We start from the raw sequence: 18,825 nt of genomic DNA, 5'->3' as shown, positions 1-18,825 counted from the left end.
TTACAGACACGACTTTGATGTTAGGGTGGGCCGAGCGGAATGGCCGCCGTGTCCGCACAAGTTACCCGATTATACTCGAACGTTGACTAAATCGCGCTATGCTAAATCAATGATGGAAAAGACACAACGGCTGGATTAAAATGACACGACACCAAGGGTTCAGTTCTCAAGACCTCCGGAGGAGGTTATATTAGGGCGGAAGGTCAGATTACAACGACAAGAGGGACAGCATAGAAAGGCAGGCACTTAGACACACTCTTATAATAGCCCCGACAGACGACAGATAAACAGGACAAAAACTGACTCACACGGGGATTGATGGCAAGGAAAGGCAGAATCGATGGCTCCAGGTGCACCTGGGCTCAGGGCAGGATCGACCCGGTCCGGTCTAGAGATGCGGGGAAGTCGCTCTCAGCGCTGGAAGGTCGCGACTTGTCTTCTTCAGTCGGGGGCGCATCTCACGTCACGTCCGGTAAGTGGCCGCGTATATCCGGCGGGGAGTGACACGCCCTCGGCTCGTTAGCTCCGCCCCAGATGGAATCGGCCCGTTGCTTCTCATTGGGTGCGTGCGGGGGGGGGGGGGGGGGTTACCTGCTCCGCCCTTGACGAGGGGCTGACAGGGAGCCCCTTCGTGGTAACCCCGTCAGAGCGCATGGTCAATGGCGGCTAACCGAGCCGGTGTGAGGACGCACACTCCCCCGCGCCGCGCCGTTGTTGTAGTTGTTGTTGTAGTTGTTGTGTAGTTGTTGTTTGGGGAAGAAGATGGGAGGAGGTATGGGAAGGTCCTAAACTCACTACTGGAGCCATATAATCACATTCTGGTGCAACGAAGAGTCAGAATTAATGGAAACGAGTCCTTAACTGACATAGACTAAGAATAACTAGCAAGATGTCCGAAAGTTGTCTACGTGAGATGCGGTGGACCTGGGCACGACATTTAATGGGGGAAAAAGGGGAAGGTCGGTTCTACAGAGTGTTATTTACAGGCAATGGGACTAGGGAATGGGGGATTGGGGATAGTTGGGGAGTATTGGGGAAATAGGGGAGTATTTACAAGCGGATATTGAGGCCAAGTCCCATATCCGCAACATTGCACCCTTCTCTACCCTCGGGGCGTCCCGACCCGATAAATTTTTACCTATTTTAGTGTGGCACTCAGATGTAGTTCCCTCTACTATTAACTCTACCCTGAGTGCGACAGTTTTACAGATATTCACAAATGAGTAAATATGTCCCCCTGCGACGTTGCACCCTTCTCCTCACAGAAACACACCCACAGGATAACCGAATCCGGAAAGAATTCGCAAACTAAACATACAGCCGGTAGGGAGCATTATTTACAAGACTACGCTGATATTTACACTACGATCCAGGACCTGTTTTTGGAGGAACACATGCAGATGTTATGCATAGAGAGAGCACGCATGCCAGCATCGATACACCAACCCACGAGTGCTCTGTGGCCTACGGCCTTTAATAATGTGCAGAGCACCCCTTCCCAGCACCAAAAGCACCACCCCATCACACAGTCAGCACCATCCGGTGCAGTCACCATTGTTCAATGAATAAAAATAAATTCAACAACCCCTAACCCTGCAGGTGTCTCTTGCTCTTCGTGTGGTGCACTTGGCCTTCTTGCCTCTTTCAAAAAATAAAGAAAGGCGCCAACCGCGTCCATTTCTTTATTGTGGCCGTCAGGGGGCCAACTATAAGTGGTTCACCTGTATGGCATAGGTGCCACGTTGACCCTTAGGTCCATCCACGGGTGGTGCTTGGCCGCAAACGAACTGCGGTCCATTGTGGGTGGCCACCAAAATTGCGGTCCATATGGTGTATCGATCCAGGCAGCAAGCAGCGAAAGTGCAGGCCCACAACTGCGGAGCCAGCACCTCTCTCTCCTCTCTCTCTGCCCCAAAGCCAGATCCTCGGAGGTGGGAGACAAAAGAAGCAGACAAGTGAGTAAGGTGGTAAGGGCGCAAAAGTGCACGCAATGTAAGGTAATGCACACTGGGGGCACATGGGAACCAGGTGAGACAGGTACGTTCCTACCGTACGCTCCACCCCCCCCCACCAGGTAACCTACATGGCCCCTCCCTTACCCCTTACTGTATCCACAAAACACAACACTACCCATAAACATCTATTTTACAAATCAACAAACATCCCTACTGTCTTCCCCGTTCCTCCCATAAACCAAATTCGTCTTCTCTCCCTCCTAACCAATCAAATTTGCCATTTTCAACTCTCATCAAAATTTGCCATCTCCAACTCAACATCATAATTTGCTATCACCAATTCATCATCAGTCCCTCCTAGGGAGGGAGAGATGGAATCACCCCAATGTCTCATCCACGTCGTGATGCGTCTCACAAATCCACAGCAATCTCATTTCCTGCAACAAAACAAAGAAAACACAGGTGTGGAGTCATCATCATCACCACAGGTAAGTGGCTGCGTATGGTGCGACAGGTTCATCCATCCTAACTATTTCCTAAATGACTTTAACAACTTTACACTACCCGGGGTCTTTCTCCGGCCAAACCATTGGCCCTCTTACACTATGGGTTCTAAAAACCAATTCCCATTGGCCAAACTGTGGTGCTTTTCAATTTGGGGTCTCACTCCCCCGATTCATCTCCCGGTGCCCTCGCACAATTTCTGGGCTGTGGCGTGTACCTCTCCCAGCGGGTCTACCCACCTGCACACCTCCACCACTGCAGTTGCCTCCGAGCTTACCTGCTCCTTACCCTAACCTAACTACCTGGGGAAGGCCCTCTGGCGCTCTCCCCACTCGGTGCCCTCTCTGGCACTGGGCTACCCGGGTCCGTCCTCCGGATCCTCGGGCCCCATCCACAACTCTACCGGCTCCCAGAGCCCACCTGCGGCCTCACCTGGCCGACATCCTCACAGTGGTGGAGTGCCCAACCAACTACACACACTAACAGGCTACACGCCCAGCCATTTCCACAACACTAATGCACCCATCCGCAATACCATTCTGCAACCGCACCACAATTTCCAATATCCAACCACAATTTACCTATACCCTCTACCTAACACTTACACTACCCGCCCCGGGTACTCGTGATGGGGATCCACTCTTCCCCCATTCACACCTTCGCACCATGCACACCACTCCGTACCACTTACTCCAACTCTCTCCACACACCTGTACCTGCACACCTGTGCTCTCACACCTGGTGCCACCTGCACCCTTCTCTCCCCAAGCGCATTCGCGCTGATCCACACACTCACTACTCATACACTGCTCCACACACCTGTCCAGCTCTCACACCTGTGCAATCACACCTGTTCAATTCTCACACAGCATCATCTCATCTAACTACTCCCCTCTGAAACTTGCGCTTCCCAGTCGTCCCTTTAAACTATTGCGCTCCCTCGTCATTATAATCCACACTAATCTACCTGCGTCCCCACTACAGGTATCAGTCACTAACTAAACTTAACGTCACCTAATGTCATCTTCGCTAGATCCCTACAATATAACCTAACCCACCCGGGCTAGTTTTCATTGCCATACACCCCATAAGCTATTGCTCCTTTGCCCCCCCATGGGAAGGGTGGCAGGGATGCCACCCTTACCCACTGGGCCTATCGCTCCTACCAATTTTGCACATCAAATTTCAACAAATCAAAAATTTGCCAATCACTACCCATTATCTGCCAATCACTACTGCCAATCCCTTGCCAATCATCGAATTTTGTTTTTCTCTAATTTTGGGTCCAAAACACTAACCTCATCACCCAGTCTACTCACTAATGCCTCTCAGTGCGCCAATTCCTGTCCAAAGCCCGGCTTCGTAAAGCCGAGCAATGAATGCGGGTTGTTCCGTGCCAGCGGCTGGATGCGTCCGGCATTCGGTGCAGGGACGGGGGCTTACCCGTGCCGAGATCCCACGCACCATCTCGGCACGGAGCCATCCAATGTCCCGCTCTCGACCTGCCGGCACGTCTCACCAAAACGTGGTCGCCATGACGACCCTTTCTATCGGGCTGCCAGCTCCGCCTAGTGGAGCACGGACGCGGCCGTTCAAAGCGAGGCCCAGCACGCACCGAGGGCCCGCTTCGGCTAAAAGTCGACCTAACCTCTAACCTGGTTACCTTCGATGCCTCACCTGGACGCTTACACCCCGCAGCCCGTTCCTTGCTCACACATCCAGCCGTGCCCATGCTCCTCGTACCTTTCCTTACACACCCAGGTACACTCATTCCACTCACAGCCTTGGTCACACACCTGACCACCGAACACTTTGGCACACATTCGTTGGTTGCACACCTCACCAACACACCTCTTCGCGCCCCCTCCTCTGTGACAATCACAGGTGTGCTCTCATTCGCACACCCAACCACGTGCCTCACCACCAACTCCAGCGTGCATTCCCACTCACGCTCTACCATTCCAGGTGTGCATCCTTCCATTCCAGGTGTACATCCTCGCTCACCTGTCACAACCAACTCACGCTCCGTGCCACTCGTACTACTCTCACCTCCATTCTTGACAGCGCACTCACCCTTACTCTTGACAGCGCACTCTTTCCTCATGCACCTGTCCGTTACACACCTTTCTCGTGCACACTCTCCCGTTACACCCTCTGTAACACTCACCACAGGTGTGCATTCTTCCTTACTTTTGACAGCGCACTCTTTCCCCATGCACCTGTCCGTCACACACCTTTCTCGCGCACACTCCTGCGCACACTCTCCCGTCACACTCTCTGTAACACTTACCACACCGCGCTTCCATGTGCTCCCTCGCACACGCACTACGACCGACTCATTCTCGCCAGCACCCTCACTCCTTGGCACGCACTTTTTCCTCACACACCCCAGAGTCGGACTTTCTCGCACACCTCCTTTTTCGCACACCAGACCTGTCGCACACTTCACCAACGGCCTCTCACGAACATCCGGGTCTATCTCGACCCCCAAACTTATTAAATCACCTGGCGCATCATACGCACGACCATATTGGTCACCACTTACACCGGGTCCTCTTTCTCTTCGCTTCTCCTCCATCACCTGCGAATCCCTCATCCGGTTAATGAGCACATCATCACGACCCGAACACAGACTTTGGACCAATTCTTTTACTTCCTCCTTTATCTCTTTCTTATCCTCTCTCCGTCGCTTCTTAATTTCGCTCACCCCTTCTTCCACTTCTTCTAATTTCTGCTTCACCTCCTTCATCTCTTCGTGCGCCCCTTTAAGTTCTTCCTCTAACTCCACTTTATTTTTTTCTATGTGCTCCCGCACCTCCCGCTCTTTAACCTCCATCACCTCTACCACCTTGTCCATTTTCCTCGTCAGGTCCTCATGTACCGTCTGACACTCTTTTTTAATTACCCCTACGTCCTTTTTCATCTCCTTCTGTGTCGATTTTAAACCCTCTATTACCGCTGTGTTCTTCTTTACCTGGTCCCCCAACTCCTTTTGTCCCACTGTCAGTTGTTCTACTCCCAGCGTCAACTCCTCTATACCCCCTTGCAATTTTACAGTCCCCTTTCTCACCTCCTTCTCCATGCGCTCCTTACAGTGCCTCACCTCCTCGCGCACTCCTCCGACCTCCTCACTCACCCCTCTTCTGATCTCCTCTCCCATCACTTGCATCTCCTGCCCAGATGCCACCCTCATCTGCTCCATTTCCTCCCTGTGAGCATCCAGTTTGGTTTCTACCCCCATTCTGACCCCCTCTATCTGCTGCCCCATTTGTTTAACTTCCCTTTCCGCTTGGTCCCTCATGTCCCTCAATTTGCCTTCCATACTGTTTTCTAACCCCTCTAACCCCTTTTGCATCCCTTCCATTTGATTCTCTTGAGCGGCCATTCTGTTTTCTACCCCCATTAACCCCTCCTGTATTTCCCCTAATCTATCGTCTAATTTCCCAAATTTCTTATCTAATCCCTTAAAATTATTGTCTAATCCCTTAAAATTATTGTCTAATCCCTTAAAATTATTGTCTAATCCCTCACTGGTACCCCTCGCTTCGTCCCTCATTACCCCCAATTGCTCACTCTGAGCCCTCGCTTCGTCCCTCATTACCCCCATTTGGCCCTCCAATCGCTCACCCATTTGTTCCATAAGGGCCCTCATTTGCAGGAGGAAAAGGTTCGAATCCACCAGGGGCGCTGCCACGGTCGCGGGCGCGGTGACCAGCGAGGCGCCATTTTGTGCGTCTGCTACCCTCGCTGCTTCGCTCTCCTCACGTCCCTCAATTTGGTCCTGGACCGACCCTGCCTCACTCTCCACTACCGGACCCCAGCCGACTTGGTCTGCCATAGCGCGACTTTCAAAATTCGGGTTTTTATTTCCGTATAACAAAATCAAATTTCGCCGTTATAATTTCGTCGAGCGCGGGAAACGCGCTCCGGATCGAATTCTACCTCCCCAACACCAATTGTTACCCTAGTGGTACAATTGGTGTTCCAAAATTTGGGCCTAATAAATTTAGTCCCAGGTCCGAATCCGACACTCCTGACACCAATTGTTACAGACACGACTTTGATGTTAGGGTGGGCCGAGCGGAATGGCCGCCGTGTCCGCACAAGTTACCCGATTATACTCGAACGTTGACTAAATCGCGCTATGCTAAATCAATGATGGAAAAGACACAACGGCTGGATTAAAATGACACGACACCAAGGGTTCAGTTCTCAAGACCTCCGGAGGAGGTTATATTAGGGCGGAAGGTCAGATTACAACGACAAGAGGGACAGCATAGAAAGGCAGGCACTTAGACACACTCTTATAATAGCCCCGACAGACGACAGATAAACAGGACAAAAACTGACTCACACGGGGATTGATGGCAAGGAAAGGCAGAATCGATGGCTCCAGGTGCACCTGGGCTCAGGGCAGGATCGACCCGGTCCGGTCTAGAGATGCGGGGAAGTCGCTCTCAGCGCTGGAAGGTCGCGACTTGTCTTCTTCAGTCGGGGGCGCATCTCACGTCACGTCCGGTAAGTGGCCGCGTATATCCGGCGGGGAGTGACACGCCCTCGGCTCGTTAGCTCCGCCCCAGATGGAATCGGCCCGTTGCTTCTCATTGGGTGCGTGCGGGGGGGGGTTACCTGCTCCGCCCTTGACGAGGGGCTGACAGGGAGCCCCTTCGTGGTAACCCCGTCGGAGCGCATGGTCAATGGCGGCTAACCGAGCCGGTGTGAGGACGCACACTCCCCCGCGCCGCGCCGTTGTTGTAGTTGTTGTAGTTGTTGTTGTAGTTGTTGTGTAGTTGTTGTTTGGGGAAGAAGATGGGAGGAGGTATGGGAAGGTCCTAAACTCACTACTGGTGCCATATAATCACATTCTGGTGCAACGAAGAGTCAGAATTAATGGAAACGAGTCCTTAACTGACATAGACTAAGAATAACTAGCAAGATGTACGAAAGTTGTCTACGTGAGATGCGGTGGACCTGGGCACGACATTTAATGGGGGAAAAAGGGGAAGGTCGGTTCTACAGAGTGTTATTTACAGGCAATGGGACTAGGGAATGGGGGATTGGGGATAGTTGGGGAGTATTGGGGAAATAGGGGAGTATTTACAAGCGGATATTGAGGCCAAGTCCCATATCCGCAACAATATATATATATATATATATGTGTGTGTATATATATATATATATATGTGTGTGTGGGTGTATGTGTGTGGGTGTACGTGTGTGTATGTGTTTGTATGTATGTGTGTGTATATATGTGTGTGGATGTACGTGTGTTTGTGTGTGTATACGTGTGTATGTGTGTGTGGGTGTGCACGCACATGCATTCACATGTTATCAGAAGTAAATACATTGTGTAGATTACATCATTTGTGCATCTGATAAATTGCCAGTAACCATTTTGTGAAATTGAATGTGCAGGTGCAGCATCTAACTCAATATGTCGAAATGTCACACAAGTCCATGCCCATGGGATTCCCACGGGTGACCCCACTAGTAAGTGTAATAGTACACAATTCCAGATAACAAACATGAGCATTATGGCCAATATGGCAATGGTTGCCCACCTATGGTGGTTTGTCCATACTCTATTGGCGACACTCAATGGCGTAACGGTTAGAACATCCGCTCCAAATCTGGGAGGTTGGTGGTTCAAACCCTGGCCGAGTCATACGAAAGACTTTAAATATGGTACGTGTTGTTTCCTTGCTTGACAATCGACATTAAAAAAAAAGATAGATCACAGACAAACAACAATAGCACAGGCGCTGTGGTGCCTAATGGCCTCCTGATGTGTTGAAATTCCTCGTCAAGCAACTGGACACAAATTTAAGAATACTTTTTAACTCATTACAAATAATTTTTAACCAAAAATTTTTCAATCATAAATTGAAATACTTCAGATAAAGAAAATACAACCTACATTAACGAAATTTCAAAACTGCAAAAGATTGTTCGTTCCTCTGAAACAAGGAGAAATTGTAAAATAGAGTAAAAAAAAACCCCCCAAAAAAACAAAGGTGCGTTTTGGGAGCAAAGACTTACATTAAGCACAAATAGAGAGTCACGCAGCTGGTAGTTTTCTTGCCTGTCCCGGCTGCTCTCTATCCGAAGAAGATCCACTACCTCATTCTGCATCTGGCATTGCCGGGCAAGCTGGTCCCTCTGATACAGCAAATGTGTGATACTGTTCTCGAGCTCATGTTCGCTTGAATCTACATTCACCATGCTGGACTTGTCCACAAGCTGGAGAATCAAGAGAAACATCAGCGAAGGAAAGAAAAAAACTTAGCGACAGAAGAAACACAATAAGAAGAGAGCATAAGTAAGCATTGTTGAGAAAGTGATGTTTGTGAGTCATATAGCATATAATCTTTATTATACAGGGTGGCCCAGAAGTAATAGGGCAGTTGCCAAAAGTTGCCCAGAAGTAATAGGGCAGTTGCCGGAACAACAGTCACTACAATTTCATTATTTTATAATTTGTTGTTATTATTTTGATTATTAATTGATTTTTGTTTGATGTTATGAATTGATAAATATTTTGATTTCAGAATCCCCAAAAGTGGAAGATTTGAACCATGGAGGACCGTAATTACCAACGTTACACAGGCGAACAACAGTGTCTTTATTGTGAAGGCATTTTACAAAACGGAGAATAAGAGTGAGACGTGCGCATTTTTGAAGAGCACTTTCACCTGTAAATAAAACGAGACGCAGTGGCCAACCTTATCAAGCGCTTTGAAACCACTGGTTCAGTTAAAGACTTAGTAAGACCTGGAAGACCAAGGTCCATCTGCACCGAAGAAAACAAACAGGTTGTTGAAGCTGCTTTTAGCCAAAGTGCAAAAAAGTCTTCCAGGTGAGTTAAATAAGAAATTGGACTTTCAGGAACATCCATCCAGAGGATGCTTCACGAGCTAAACTTGAAACCATCATTGCAACAATAAACTCCTCCCTGTCTACAGGCATCATCCCACCTTCCCTCAAAATTGCTGCTGTTACCCCCATTCTAAAAAAACCTGGTCTAAACCCTGACACCCTAAACAACTTCAGACCCATCTCCAACCTACCCTTTCTGTCAAAAGTTTCGGAACTCGCTGTAGCCACTCAACTCAAACATCACCTCTCTGCCAATAACCTGTATGAAACATTCCAATCCGGATTCCGCTCCAACCACAGTACTGAAACTGCTCTCCTCAAAATCACCAACGACCTTCTCCTCTCCTCTGACGCTGGCAACCTCAACATTCTCGTCCTCCTCGACCTCAGCGCTGCCTTTGACACCATCGATCACACCATCCTCCTCACCCGACTTGAATCCACCTTTAACGTTACCGGCACTGCCCTCTCTTGGATTAAATCATACCTCTCTGACAGACGCCAGTTCATCTCCATCAATAACTGCAAATCCCCCACTGCTCCCCTCCCCCAAGGTGTCCCCCAAGGTTCAGTTCTTGGCCCCCTCCTCTTCATCCTTTACCTGTCCCCCCTCGGTCACTTAATCCGCCGTCATGGTCTCCAATTCCACTGCTTCGCCGATGACATCCAGCTTTTCATCTCCACCAAGTCCGTCTCCACCGACACCCACTCTATCCTGACAAACTGCATCACTGAAATAAAATCCTGGCTTCAAATCAACTTCCTCAAGCTTAACTGTGATAAATCTGAAATAATCATCATTGGCCCAAAAACGCTCACAAAATCCACCCATAACTTTGCCCTCAACATCGACGGTATCCCAGTATCCACCTCCCCTCACATCCGGAATCTTGGCGTCATCTTTGACCAAACCCTTTCCTTCGACAAATACACTAAACAGATCACAAAGTCAGCCTTCTTTCACCTGAAAAACATTGCCCGTCTCCGCTCATCCCTCTCCTCCACGGCTGCAGAAACCCTCATCCACGCCTTCATCACCTCCCGTCTGGACTACTGCAATAGCCTCCTCTATGGTTCACCCTCAAAAATCACCAATAAACTCCAATACATTCAGAACTCTGCTGCCCGTCTACTCACCCATTCCCGGACCCGTGACCACATCACCCCCGTCCTTTACAAGCTTCACTGGCTCCCCATCCCCCAGAGAATCCAGTACAAAATCCTCCTCTTGACATACAAAGCCCTCCATAACCTGGCCCCATCCTACCTGGCTGACCTCCTCTCCAGACACACTCCCACCCGCAACCTCTGCTCTGCTGGTACCAACCTCCTGACCCCCTCCATCCGGACCAAATTCAGATCCTGGGGGGACAGGGCCTTCTCCATCGCTGCTCCCACCCTCTGGAACTCACTACCTCACACCATCAGAGACTCCTCCTCACTCACCACATTCAAAACATCACTAAAGACCCACCTGTTCAACACTGCATTCAACATTCAACCCACAGCATTTAACCCCTGACTATCTCTTCTCCTTCTCCCTCCTTTTGCTTTAAATATTTCCCTATTGATTCTTGTCTTTTTGCAATTGTTGTTTTCATGTATTGTTATGCATTATGTTCACTCTGTCAAAGCGCCTTTGGGCTTCTTGAAAAGCGCTATACAAAATAAATGAATTATTATTATTATTATCCTCATTTTCTCCATGCTATGACTGAAGACGAACCAGATCGGCGAATGGGGTTTTGCAAAAATTTGAGACAAAAATGTGCGGATGACACCTTTCCCGAAAAAATATTTTGGAGTGACGAAGCAACTTTTAAGTTGAATGGCCATGTCAATCGGCATAACACTGTTTATTGGGCAAGGGAAAATCCGCACGTTGAAATTGAAAAGGATGTCAACACACCAGGTGTCACCGTTTGGGTTGGGATTTGTGCTGCTGGTCTTTTTTGACCAAACAGTGACAGGTGCGAGTTACGTGGCCATGCTGAACAACGAACTTCTTACAGCTGTAGCTAACTGGCCAAATATTGACAAAATGTGGTTCTAGCATGATGGGGCACCAGGCCATTACATTATAGTTGCGCGCAATTGGTTGGATAAACATTTCCCTCAGCGGTGGATTGGTCGCCGTGGACAAGTTGAGTACCCTGCCCGATCACCAGATCTTACCCCACCGGATTTTTTCCTCTGGGGCACTCTGAAGGATGCGGTTTACACTCAGAAACCCCGGACAATTAAGCAACTTGAACAGAAAATTGTTGATACTTGCGCACAAATGACTGTGAATTTATGTTGGAAGGTTATGCCCGGAGGGCGTGAATGGTGTTGGTGTCCTGTTTTCTGAGGAGTTTGTAGACAGTGTGGTGAGTGTGACTAGAGTGAGTGATAGGTTGATGATGGTGAAAATGATGATTGGAAAGCTCTTGGTGAACGTCATCTCGGGATATGCTCCGCAGGTTGGTCGGAGTGATGAAATGGACAATTTCTGGTGTGCGATAGAGAAGAAGGAAAACGTGAAAGATGAGGAAGTTGTTGTGGTAGGAGGAGACCTAAATGGACATGTGGGAAGGAGTATGGACGGTTTTGAGGGAGTTCATGGGGGTTACAGATATGGTGTGAGAAATGAAGAAGGTGAAAGGATTTTGGAGTTTGCTGATGGAGCTGATTTGTTGATTTGTAATACTCAGTTCCAGAAAGGGGATAATAAGCTTGTTACATACACGTCAGGTGGGTCGACGACAACCGTTGACTACCTGATGGTGCATCGGCGAGATAGGGGGCACCTCCGGGACACAAAGGAGGAGGCTGTTTCACAGCACCACTTGGTTGTCTGCGACATAAGGGTGAAAGGTGCGAGGAGAGCTCGGCGGGTGAAGTACCAACCGAGAATGAAGGTGTGGAGGTTGAAAGAGGTGACAGTAAGGGAGGCATTAAAAGAGAGGCTGAGTAGGGTAGAGGATGATGTGGTTGAGCTTGAACGTGGTTGGATGTCAATGGAAAGATAGTCTGTTGGGAGCCGTTGGTGAGGTATGTGGATGGACAAAAGGACCACCGAGGCACTCGGAAACATGGTGGTGGGATGATGAAGTTGGAAAGAGGATTGACGAGAAAAGGAAGAAGTTCAAGGAGTGGCAGAAAGCGAAGGGTACGGGAGCAGAAAAAGCAGAGCATGAAAGTTAAAAGGCAGCCAAGTAGGCTGCAAAGAAAGATGTAGCAAAGGCGCAGGAGGCATGCAGGAAAATGTTTGGAGAACGCTTGGATTCGGAAGAGGGCCAGAGAGCGGTATTCAGGATTGCAAAGCAGATAGCGAAAGAGATGTGTGATGTGATGGGGGTGAGTTGCTTGACGGATGAAGTGGGACAAATCGTTGTGGACCTAGATGGAATTAAAGGAAGATAGAAAAGATATATGGAAATGCTGTTGAATACAGAGAATGAATGGGATGGCAACATAGAGAGTAACCCAGTTTTAGGACCTGCAGAGAAGATAACTGAGAAGGAAGTTGAGGCAGCGATAAAAGCAATGAAGAGTAGAAAAGCGGGAGGGCTGACGGGAGTTGTGGGAGATATGTTGAAGGCAGCAGGAAGTTCGGCTGTGAAGAGAATGACAGAGATCTGTAATCTGGTGGTGAAAGAAGGCCGCATTCCAGTGGATTGGGAACTGAGTACCCTCGTCCCTCCATACAAGGGGAAAGGTGACCCTCTGGAGTGTGGCTCGTACCGAGCGATAAGTTATTGGAGCATGGAATGAAGGTATTGGAAAGGGTTTTGGAGAGGAGGATAAGGAAGAAGGTGAAGATCGACGAAATGCAGTTTGGATTTATGCCAGGAAGAGGAATGACAGACGCGCTCTTTATTGTGAGGCAGTTGCAGGAGAAGTACATGGAGAAGAGGAAGAAGTTGTTTCTTGGGTTTGTTGATCTGGAGAAAGCATTCGATGGGGTTCCACGCGAAGTATTGACATGGGCATTGAGGAAGTTAGAATGTGGAGGAATGGTTGATCAGAGTAGTGATGGCAATGTACAAAAGAGCGCGCACAGCTGTAAGGACGAAGGACGGGAACAGTGGTGAGTTTGAGGTGAAGGTGGGAGTGCATCAGTGGTCGGTACTAAGTCCACCACTATTTGTAGCGGTGATGGAGGTGCTGGTTCAGAGCGTAAAGGAGGGTTTACCGTGGGAGTTGTTGTATGCAGATGATCTGGTGTCGATGGCGGAAAGTATGGATGGACTGAAGGAAAAGATGAACAAGTGGAAGGAATGTATGGAGACAAAAGGTCTGAAGGTGAATATAGGAAAGACGAAGGTGATGGCAAGTGGTAAAGCATGTGGTGAGGTGGAAAGAACTGGGAAGTGGCCATGTGCTGTGTGCAGGAAGGGTGTCGGAGTGAACTCCATTCAATGTACAATGTGCGCTGAGTGGGTTCATCAAAAATGTAGCAGTCTGAGAGGGTCATTAACCAGTGTGGCAGCTACATTCAAATGTAAGGTGTGCACAGAGGGAGCTGCAGATGGAGGAAATGTTGAGTTGGATCTTGGAGACGGCGTGAAGCTGAAAGGTGTGAAAACATTTTGCTACCTCGGAGACATGCTGAATGGAGAAGGTGGATCAGACTCGGCAACGGTTGCTAGAGTGAGATGTGCATGGAAGAAGTTTCGGGAACTGAGTGGCGTGCTGATGAGGAGGGGAGTGTCGTTGAAACTGAAGGGAAAGGTGTATGCTGCATGTGTGAGAAGTGTTATGATTTATTGGAGCGAGACATGGGTCATGAATGGAGAGCAGCAACGAAGGCTGGAAAGGGTGGAAATGCGAATGGTTCGGTGGATGTGCGGAGTATCGTTGAGAGAGAGGAAGACAAATGATGAATTGCGAAAGATGATGGGAATAGAGCCTGTGATTGATGCTGTGAAGAGGAACAGGTTGAGATGGTTTGGTCATGTGTTGAGGAAGGATGAAAGTGACTGGTTGAGAAGAGTGATGGAAATGAATGTAGAAGGAAGTAGAGGACGGGGAAGACCAAGAAAGACTTGGCTAAAGATGGTGGAAGAAGAAATGTGGGCAAGGGGGTTAAACAAGGAGAGATGCAGAAAATAGGGCAAAATGGAGAAGATCGTCATGGGGACCGCAAGGCTAACCCCCGCTCTAGCAGGGAAAATGGCCTTAAAATGCATGTTGTTGTTGTTGTTGTTGTTGTTATGCTGCTCTGTGATGAAAAGAGTTGATAAATGCATTAATGAGAATGGGCAGCACTTTGAACAATTTTTATAACAGCCTCTGTTTTGTTGTGTGTCTAATATTATGTTCTGCACATACATTGCATACATATATTATGATCTGATAATACAATTTTTATGCTTAAATGTGGATTCTCTGACTGCCCTATTACTTCTGGGCAACTTCTGGCAACTGCTCTATTACTTCTGGGCCACCCTGTATATTCAAACTATTACGTTATCAAAATGAATGAGTAAAATTATTACACTTACTTTACTGGTCAGAGATTCAAACCGTTTCCTCAGATCTTCCAGCTCTGTTTCAACCTTCTGTCGGCCATGCTGCTCCGCTTCTAAAGTCGTGAGCGTTTCCCGATTCTCTGAGCTCTGCCACAATATAATCACAAAATCAATACGAGACAGCTATCCTCTCTCTCTCTCTCAGGTTGAGAAAATTGTAACAGTTTCTCCAATGATTTAGAATAAGTTTCTCAAATGGTTAAAAAATATATATAAACAAAGTTTCTAAAGTGAAGGAGTTAAGACACAAGTTAGATGTACTGTAGGACAAATACTATTTCACATCAGAATGTTTGTCAAAGAAGATAGAAATGAAACCTGCGACATTTATTCCACGGCAAAAATATTTGAAGGGCGAGTTGAGCATGACATCATAAAATAGTTTTTTCTTTTGTATTTAAGCAGGGCCCATGAAGGAGATGCAACACAAAATCCCGCGCACACTCACAAGCACGGGCATGGCACAAGACAACCTTGGAAAACGAGACAACTTGACTAGGCTTCAGACAAAAGCAGCCACTGATCTTGGGAGGGCACCCCAGCCTTTAGGGGCACTTTGGGTACTGTTGACGCCACCTTTGTGATGTCGTTTTTCTCTCCGCAGTCAGTGCGTGAATTAAGGAGAAATCTCCCACCCCTCCCTTCACTTCCCCAATGAGGATTCCAATGCATGGGGTTTTATCTGTGCTATATCCTTTAAATGCTGAACCTCAAGCAAGGAAGCGTAACATTTTTGAAGTCTTTGATACGAGATGGCCGGGGTTTAAGCCGCCTAACTCCCAGACTCAGAGCGAATCCAGTCAAATATTTGCCAACAATAAATAAACATAGGCCAAAATTGTTCACCAGCCTGCCTGTATGTGAACTCGCGGGCACTCTCACCTGGTACCGTTCTCGGTCCACCTACTTTATTGATCACAACATATGATTGTGAGAAGGTTCCATTACATTACCGAGGCTCGAACAGCACTCCGTAAAATGCATACTTCCGCCAGGTTTTGTATCCCACTGATAGGCCGGATCTGGATCTTGTCACCTCACCAACTTATCCACCTGGCTTAATCAAACCTCGTCGACAACCTTTTGAAATATTATGCTATATATCGTTTTTGGCCCTATCTTTCAATGGTGAAGAATCACTTAAATATATATTTTAATTCTGGTATCCGGATCTAGATTTAGATCTTCACCAAAATTGAAATGATTCATCCTCGTCACACACCCAACCTCACCACCAAATTTCCTCCGAATCCATCCACAACTTTTTGAGATATCCTATTCACAGACAAACAAACAGACAGACAGAGACAGACAGGGGTTAAACTATAACCTCCGTCCACCTTCGGTGGCAGAGGTAACGAGAAGGAAAATTGCTTTGCAATACAATTTCCTACTGGTCCCATTGAATGATCTTTGGCCAAGCACTCAGCAATTGCTACAGAATAAGTTGCAGTTTCTGTAACTTATCATAATAAAGTCATGTACCATGTTTCAGCTCAATACGTGAAAGGGTAAGGGGGAAAAGCCTGGAAAACGGACCCATGTATAATACATGATATTTTCTAAGTACAAAAATGGTATAACTCCATGAAAAGTTGGTGTAACGCCCCGAAACTCAAACTTCAAACTTCTTCTGCAACGTATCTTACTATAATTCACCAAATGTCCGTCTGTCTGTCTGTCTGTCTGTTCGAAGGTACCGTAAAAACTGCTGCACCGATCGCAAAGATATTTTGGGTGGATAATCCTGGGATCTACAGGAGTAAAATAGGCTATTTAGTTTTCCCAATTTCAGCTTAAGTCTCAAGCATTCTCAGGTTTGGACTCCCGCATAACATTCGCGTTCGCATAACGTTTATTGTTCTCATTGTGACGATGTTGCTTTCCCGGGTGCCGCGCGATCGGTGCAGCCGTTTGTGCGGCACCTGGGAAAGCAACATGTCTCCATCGATCGCTAACAGATCGCTGTCTCCATCGATCTTGCCAAGGCTGTAACAGCTGTCGGCTCAAAATCCTTTTAACTGTTGATTTGGTAGTTACACGTATCGGGAATTTGGTACACGTATCGGGAGTACATACGACATAGCGATTGTGAACACGATTATCGATCACGATTCACGATCACGATCATCACGATCATAGTGTATCGATCACGATTTGAAACGCGATGGAATAATATTTACCGATATGAACAGTGATGTGGCTTTTATTGAAATTCTAAAGATACCGTTTAGATTTTGATGATTTGCGTGTGATGTGATTCAACGGATGTTTATATGAATCGTTTACAATAAAAAAAACCCTTCAATTTCTGATATTTTGCCTTTTCATTTGGGCTTCCCAATTGAAGCCCCGCCCGTAGGGCGGGTACCGTTGCTAGTCATAATAAAGCCAAGTCTGAAAACCAAGTTTCAGTTGAATATATTAAAGGGTATGGGAAAAAAGTCTGGAAAACCACAGGTGTGACAAACAAACAGACTGACAAGACGGAGAGCAAACCTACAGTCCCCTCTGGTGAAACAGGTAGGGGACTAATAAAGGAAGATAATTTTTAATACTGGCTACCAAAGGTGGCACTATTTCAACCACATACATCGACAGCAACATACGCCTCTGCTCCATCATAGATACATGATGTAGTTACAATGTGGCAATTCAACCAAAACTAGAGCAATGCAACTGTGTCGCCAATATGCCTCTGCATAGTCCCACAACGGGTAGATGCCCTCATTCACTGTCCTAAAAATAAACAAGTTTGATTTAAATCCCTTCAGCTGTTTTCAAGTATCACATTTTCACCAGCCATGACATGTTTCACATCGACCTGTTTTCAGACAAGGGCTTGCAAGCTAATATGGCTGCCACACCAAGTGACATATGACCTTAAAATATGTACACTCTGCATATGTATGGGTAGGGGATCACATTTGTGAAGTTTCGTGTTGATCCGATAAGGTTCGTTTTTCTATCCAAGATGGCTGTCAAACTACATGACATACGATGTCATCATTTTCAAACTATATGCAACAATGGTGTTAGATTATACAATGGTGTTATATTTTAGGGTAAGCGGTTTCAGAGATATAATTATTTAATATTTTCCTTCAATCCAATTTGTTTGCCACACCATGTGACCAATGATGTTTTTGTGATCATGTTTTAATCGACATGCCTAGTAAATGACACGTAAAGTTTTGAGTCCATCGATTTGGTGGATTGGGAGAAGATGTTTTTTTAAGGTTTTAGGTTAAATCAAATATGGCTGCGAAACCATGTGATCTATGATGTCATAAATTTAATATTTCAATACAAATGGGTCATAGATCATGTGCATGCAATTTCAGATTTTTAGGATAAGGAATTTGATTAACACATTTTTGGCTGGTATACCACTTCACCTATGATGTCATCATTATGCTTTTGTTCCCCATTGGGAGTATTTGACAATGTGCCAAGTTTCAAATTTTTCCATTCAGTGGTTTCTGAGAAATATTTTTGAATTATTCGCGTTTATTCGAAGATGGCTGCTATACCACGTGACCTATGACGTCACAATTATCATAAAAACATTCCACATGGGTGTCACTCCTACCCTGAAAGTTTCATCTCAATCGGACATGTGGTTGCTGAGAGCCTATCGGAGCCAGGGACAGTGGTGACTGAGTCAACCAATGGGCGTTCAGAACACCAATGACATCATGACTGAAGAACCAATCAGTGTCGCGGTTATTTAGACATGCTTATAAATGCACTAATTCTCATCTCTTCCGGTCTCTTTGCTGTGAATCGCCATGAAGAGTACAGCATGAAAAGCTTCAGTGTTATTGTCATTATGTGGTGTTTGTTTTCTTGTATATTAGAGGACTGAGTATTCAATGATGTGCTGCATTAACATACGTAAAATGGTACGTTAATACTACTTTTGGAAAAGCAGAATGAACAATGATTTCTTAAAGCGACAGTGAAAATAGCAG

The 18,825-nt window shown here is 46.9% G+C and overlaps 1 protein-coding gene across 6 annotated transcripts in view; it reads right to left on the bottom strand.

Annotated features, from left to right (window-relative positions):
* Nucleotides 1-18,825, bottom strand: part of LOC137413186 (golgin subfamily A member 2) — a 96,602-nt gene that overhangs the window by 19,301 nt on the left and 58,476 nt on the right. For all 6 annotated transcript variants that reach the window (XM_068098581.2, XM_068098584.2, XM_078783466.1 and 3 more), the window contains 2 exons: nt 14,825-14,938; nt 8,499-8,699 (listed from right to left, as the gene is read on the bottom strand). In XM_068098581.2, the coding sequence (XP_067954682.2) occupies nt 8,499-8,699; nt 14,825-14,938 (315 nt within the window). The remainder of the gene's footprint in view (nt 1-8,498; nt 8,700-14,824; nt 14,939-18,825) is intronic.

Source organism: Myxine glutinosa, chromosome 8 (assembly GCF_964187855.1).
Source record: "Myxine glutinosa chromosome 8, kmMyxGlut1.1, whole genome shotgun sequence".
In the NCBI taxonomy this organism is placed as follows: Eukaryota; Metazoa; Chordata; class Myxini; order Myxiniformes; family Myxinidae; genus Myxine; species Myxine glutinosa.
The sequence above is the reverse complement of the archived record's forward strand: the minus strand, read 5'-3'. Positions and strand labels throughout refer to the sequence as shown.